This window comes from Hipposideros armiger, unplaced genomic scaffold, assembly GCF_001890085.2.
Source record: "Hipposideros armiger isolate ML-2016 unplaced genomic scaffold, ASM189008v1 scaffold_8, whole genome shotgun sequence".
Lineage (NCBI taxonomy): Eukaryota > Metazoa > Chordata > Mammalia > Chiroptera > Hipposideridae > Hipposideros > Hipposideros armiger.
Genome location: NW_017731358.1, coordinates 4,707,366 through 4,713,961, shown reverse-complemented (window position 1 = coordinate 4,713,961; position 6,596 = coordinate 4,707,366). Strand labels below are relative to the sequence as shown.

At 45.4% G+C, this 6,596-nt stretch overlaps 1 protein-coding gene across 2 annotated transcripts in view; it reads right to left on the bottom strand.

Moving 5' to 3' along the window:
• The window catches only part of ITGB5 (integrin subunit beta 5), a 154,970-nt gene that overhangs the window by 90,175 nt on the left and 58,199 nt on the right, over nucleotides 1-6,596 (bottom strand). For both annotated transcript variants that reach the window (XM_019652235.1, XM_019652246.1), the window contains one exon: nucleotides 2,244-2,412. In XM_019652235.1, coding sequence (XP_019507780.1) covers nucleotides 2,244-2,412 — 169 coding nt within the window. The remainder of the gene's footprint in view (nucleotides 1-2,243; nucleotides 2,413-6,596) is intronic.

The following is a 6,596-nucleotide window of genomic DNA, read 5'->3' as shown; positions in this document are numbered from 1 at the left end:
ACCAGAGGCAACTACTGTGGTAACTTTGGTCTACTTATTTCTAATATTTTTCTTTCTTATGTTTGCAAAATAGGATCATACTGTTCTTAGTGTTTTATCACTTGCTTTCTACCGCCCTCTTAATTTATTGTAACAATTATTCAAGTCCTTAAATATTCTTTAAATGTATGATTACTGCATAGTCATCATCCAAAGGTATTTATTTGGTTACTGTAAGTAAGGCTGTGGTAAACCAGGAAGGGTGACATTTGTTATAAATAGGTGATTTCAAGTGAGAAAGGAATTGCTTGCTATGCATCCCAACATAAACTGACAGCACAAAGGAAAAGACACGGTGGAGAAGCTGGTGGCTCACAGACTACATAATTCCAAGCAATTATTAACTTTTCCGGTATTCCCTATGGCAAAGGGCCATGGTGGAGAATAAGAGAAAATGTCAACAGAGTGCCTCTCAGCCAACAATAATTCACACATGAGGTACGGACAAGTTTAAGAAGCCTGCCAGCATCTCTTCTGAAATGCTCTGTCTTGAAATGCTGGGTTTTCAAAGGGGAGAATATTTCACGAGTCTGGGTCGGCACAGCAAGGTTCTACAAGCAAAGAGTAACTCTAATGGTTTCTCAAAGACCACTGTGCTTCAGGCATTCAATCATGCCTTTCTGATTAATCACACAGAATTAATACAACTGGACACTGCTTAGGCCTGTCCTTGGGTTCTTTCTCCTAAGCCTTAAAGGTGACTTCTTTCCCCCAAAAAGAAGACCCACAAAATTCTCAAGATGGGGAGAAGAGAGGGATGCTATGTTCTCCCTGTCAAGAAGTGAAATTTGGCAGAATGTCTGTGAAGACAATGCCTCATACAATCCATGTCTGAATGCCAGTCAAAATACAATTTTTCCTCCCTGAAGCAAATTTATAAACTATTTTGTGACGTCGTTGAAAGATTAAGAGCTGAACACATTCTAGCTGCGTTCCATCTGGCTTTCTTGGACAGCTACAAAGCATCAGGGACCTCTGAATCAAACCGTTGGGCTCTGCTAGCAGCTGGGAAGGGGCCGCTCTGTAGCCATCCTGGAGATGGGGCCACTGGGAGACCTTCCTCCTCAGGGTGGGCCCAAGGATGCAGCACATGACCGGTGGGACCCAGGTGGGACCAAGAAGAGGACTACAGGAGACTGCTGCTTCCTTCAGATTTTTCCTTCCCCTTATCCCTCTCTATTTACCATTTCGGTTTTTTATTTCAGAAAGGACAACTGTGGCTCTCTTATCACCCTGTCAAGGATTGAATGAAGGAAAAGTGAGAGTGTGATACACTGAACACAGGCACTCTAGGGTCAGAAACATGTAAGTGGACAATTAAGTGCTATCAGCTGGTAAATGAATAGCAGCTGCTGATACTCCAAACTGAGTCCTAACCTCCCTCCCCAGCCGTCCCCCAAACATGAGTCCCAACCACCGCCCTACGGCCGAGCCTCCCTCAAGTTTCAAGAAAACATTGCCAGTTATCTATGCTCTGCGATGACCACTGTGGAAAATTTTTGAAAGTATGTGTTGGGATAGCAAATTCGAGAGTGATTTTTATTTTTACGTTTTGTTGTTGTTATTGGTTTCTTTTGACAACAGAAAATTACGTTAAGAATAAGTTATTACCAACATTCCAATTATATATTGTGCTGAAGTTGGAACCTCTCAAAATCATGAGTTCATTTCTGACCTAAGTCTGCGCCCTCCCTCTAGATTCATATATCACAGAGAAGCAGGAGAAAAGCAAACAGAAATGCAACCAAAGATGACGTGCAAATCTCCTTTACAGCTCGATTCCCCAAAAGAGTAATCTTTAAGGTTTACCAAAATTGGGCTAGAAAGTTCTATAAACTTCTAGGCACTTGGCTTGACCTTTCCTTTTTTTCCCCTGAAAAGATGCAAAAAAGCCAAATGTATAAACACAGAACAGCTGTCTCCTGGCAAAGACAGCCTTCTATTGCACACAGCCACACCCGACACAGAGACACCCGCTCCAATCCATCCCTGAGCTCCAGCTGATTTGATTGCTGTGGATTTCACTGAGCTCACCCTCTGATGTAAGAGTGGATGGGAAACCACATGCTGGGGTCATTAAAATCTACCATCTCCTGCAGGCAGTGCTAAGGCCCGTGTCCGTCCGTCCCCCACCCCCCTCCCCGCCCCCCCAAGTTCTCTTCCTTGACCTACCATAGAGATATAGGGCCAGAAAGGGAAGTTACCTTGCAGACAGCTGCCTGAAGTACTGCGTCAAAGCCCCCCTCGGGGGCATCGCGGTTCCTGGACACTCTCTGTTTCCGAACTTCCTCGTTGAAGCTGTCAACTCTGTCTGTGAGAGGCAGCAGATGGCGGAACCCAAAGGAGGGGACGCAGTTTGGGAATAACTTGTAACTAGAGAGAAAGAAGAAAAGAGTCATTTTACCATTTTTGTCTCTAAATCTTAAACAACCAAGTATTCTGTGAACCAATAAATATTTACCCGGAAACTACTGTGGGATGGGCACAGTGGAGAGAACAAAGAGAAACAGCATAGTCTCTACTCTCCGAACATCAAGCCCTAAAGGGCTAAGACAGCATATACCAGGTTGTTAGTGAATGGATTCGACAAATGATTCAAAGGAAGTAAGTGGGCTACAGCGCTCGGAGGAAGACACCATGCAGAAGCCAGGCAGCACAGAGAGGAAGGCCCTTTGGGCAGAGGAAGGTGGGCTATGTCAAGTGAAGACAACGTGAGCAGAGTTACTCCATGAAACCCGCTTCTCCAACTCTGCTGCTGCCATGGGTCAAAGGATCACATAACCCCTTCATTTCAACCCACTCAGAGACCACCAGGATGTGCTGGCACAGGAGCCAATGCAAAGTGAAATAGGAATAAAAATGTTCTTCTGCATCTTCATTCATTTATAAATATCACAGTGATAGGGCCGGCTGAGTGGCTCAGTTGGTTAAGAGCACAAGCTTTGAGCAACAGGGTCGCCAGCTCGATTCCCACATGGGCCACTGAGCTGCGCCCGAGCTGAGCTGCCGCTGAGCTGCCAACAGGCGGCCAGATGGCCAGTGGTGAGAGCGTGTGCTCTTAACAGCAAGGTTGCCAGTTCGATTCCCACATGGAATGGTGAGCTTCGCCCCCGCCCCCAGCAACTAAGATTGAACATGGCACCTTGAGCTGAGCAACCAGATGGCGGCCAGATGGCGACTGGACTTGGAGGTGAGCTTGCTACACCCTCTACAACTAAGATTGAAGGACAACAACTTGGCTGTTCCCCTCTCCCAATTCCCCAACACTGTTCCCCTTCCTCAATTCCCCAATAAAATCTTTAAAAAAAAAAAAAACAGTGATAAACTATCAGCTCTCCCAGACGCAACGGAAATCATTTCAAAACCAACCATTTTCAAATGGACAATTACATCTGGAAATTTGGAAAGCAGGAAGTATTGCATCTCAGTAGTAGGTTAATGCCATGTCTTTCTCCTGAAATATTGGGCAATCTCATCTTCAACCTGCAGTAGGGATCCCAAGCAGCCCCATTGCTGGAGAAAGTTACATCCCAATTATAGTTCTAGAAGTTTCAGCTTGATATATAACCAGTGAAACAGGAAGAGAGGCCTTACACTGTTTCACAAATGGGTTCTCTAGGTAAACAGGGAGCGCGGAGAGCCCAAAGATGAGGGAAGGCCAGTGGAGCTGCAGTGAGGGAGTAAGGGCAAGGATGGGCTAAGCGGGAGCTAGGACGGCCAGCTGGAACCAACTGTGCAGGTAGGTCTGTGGACATGTTAAGGAAGCCTCTTTCAGAACGAAGGATGAGAAACAAACACTAACAGAGAGGCCTGGGGGGAAAGCTTTATAATCCAGCGAAGCCGTCCGCATGGGGGAGGGAAACAGGCTTAGCAAGTAACAGGGGATCCTGCCAAACTGCCGCCAAGAAGTGAGCTTCCAGGGCAGGTCTGGACAGGCGCCCCTCCTCCTCACAAGAGGCCATCTTTGGCTTTGTAAGAGGCCATTCCATTCTTCTTTGGGACCGACAGTGCCGGCTCCATCCACCACAATCTTCACCACAATGAACATGGCCACAGGGGCCATGGTTCTCTCCAGATGGGCAGCAGCTGCAGGCTTTCCCCACTTGCCTTGCCTTTGTTTCATTCCCTCCTCCTAACCCCAAATCTTCACCTGCTGCTTGTGCCTGCACAGGTCAGGTTCCTATAACCCGTGCTTTGGGCCACCCAAACTTTTCATTCCTGTCTCACTTTGCCATAAAGAGACGGGTCATGAAACTTACATTCCCAGCTGGAAGGAAGGACTGAGCTGAGGTCCCATCTGGGGTTATTTGACAAACGGACGGGCCCAGGAGGAAGTAAATACACTTCCCTCTCGTTCTTCCTCTAAGCAGCTACACCCTCTATGTCATTCTGCTCCATGATTTAGGACTTCAAGTACATGTTAATTGTCACAGTTGATGAGGTTGGTTGAGGAAAGTTTGGAACAGAATAATAATTGCTCAATGAGAACACCAGAAAAGCTGTGAAAAGCTCAGCTAAATCGGCTCAGCGTTTTTTACTTCTCCCCTTATGTTCCTGCAAACAGCAATGAGTACAGTTGACCCTTGAATAATGCAGGGGTTTTGACTCCTGCAACTTTTTGACTCCCCAACTTTTGACTCCCCAAAAACTTAACTACTAATAGCCTACTGTTGACCGGAAGCCTCACCAATAACATAAACAGTCGATTAACAAATATTTTGTATGTTATAGGTATTACATACTGTATTCTTACAATAAAGTAAGCTAGAGAAAAGAAAATGTTATTAAGAAAATCCTAAGGAAGGAAAAATACATTTACAGTACTGTACGTATTTATTGGAAAAAAATCCACGTATAAGTGGACCTGAGCAGTTCAAACCTGTGTTGTTCAATGGTCAACTGCAGATAATTTTTTACTGTGGAGAATTACCATTAAGTGATTAGGAACTAGAGAACGTGTTTGCCAGAGAGAAGCCTTCATTGAACAGAATTTACTATAACCAAATTAGAGGCACCTCTTAGAGGGAAACAACTTCATCACACAGACCCTGTTGAATGTCTCCATAGTCAATGAAATATGATGTCACATGTGACTATTTATTTTAACCCCTGGAAAAAGTGTCTGAGTAACCTAAAGATTGGGGTATTTGGGGTGGAGTGGGGTCTCATACCAGGAAACCCTCCCACCTCCACCCTGTGTCTATGCTGTAGGGCCCCAGTTTAGGGCCACACAAGCAGTGACTAAATTAAGAATTATGAACCAGTAAGATAAAAAATATACATATGCTCAAAGATCCTGGGAGAGCATGGGCATACAAAACGCAATCCAATTTGAAGACACTAGATCTAGGCAAATCCAGAAAACAATCTAATGCTTCAGGAGAATAATATGGATCAAGCTGACACAAGGAAAGAGCTCCCCTCTTACTCTAATCATATAGAACTGCTGGATAAAGCAGAATTTTTAAAACGTTAATAGGCAGCCAAGACTGAAGCCTAGCAGGGAAATTCCAGAACCAGAAATGAAGAGGAAAACATCGAACAAATGAATGGCCTGAAGAGACTAGGTGGGAAGTGAGTAGGCGCTCACGACAGAGAGCTCCCGTGTCAGCACTTGACAGAGGTCCTGAGCGCTCGGGGCAGGATTCTAACAGGGTGGATGAGCCTCAGGCCCTTGCAAGGCCACGCACTGGACCGCACGGCTCTCTGCATCATGCAGCGGGGCACTATGAAGAGCTGCCCTGTCGCTAACATCAAAACCAGAAAACTTCCAGTCACTGGCCCAGGAAAGAAAAAAGATCCACTGTGGGCCAGGAGCGAGATGAATCACCCACAACAATTGCAACTTCAGGCCTGAGCAAGTCATAATTTACCGCTTTTATGGAGAAGGAACCCCCAGTTGAGAAATGAACAGGAGAGCTAGCCCCAGTGACACCTGGAGGATCCTGGCAGCAGCAAATAGAAAACCACCCTGCAGGGAGGCCGACACACCTAGGGTATGCAAACCTCTGATGAAGAGGCGCTAATGAAAAAGTTCTAGACCCCAGGAGAAACAAACCACCATGAGGGAATGTCAGCAAATTTAACCAACGGAAGGGTCTGCTGTTCAAGAAGCAGAGATAATCAAATCATCTGAAGTACTTTAAAGCAAGGATATTTAGAACACTCCAGGAGAGGAAGGAATAAATACCAAAGACCAGAACAGGATATTATTAGGGAGGGAAAAAACAGTCAGGAGGCTGTGAAGAAAAGTAGTAGGAAAAACAGAAGTCTGAAAAAGAACCAAATAAAAAATAGTCACTGAAATCCAAAAATGAAATTGCACTGTATGGATTAAAACAACTGAAGAACAAAATGGTAAACTGGAAAAAATTTCTTATTATGCAGCTTAGGGAAAGAAAAGTGGTAGAAATTATGGGAGAAAAATTTTAAAACATGAGGTTTAAAATGAGACGCTCCAGGGCCGGCCGAGTGGCGCGATGGTTAAGAACTCGCTTGGGACGCCAGAGGGCCCCGGTTCGGATCCCACATATGAGGGCCAGTGACACTGCCCTCCA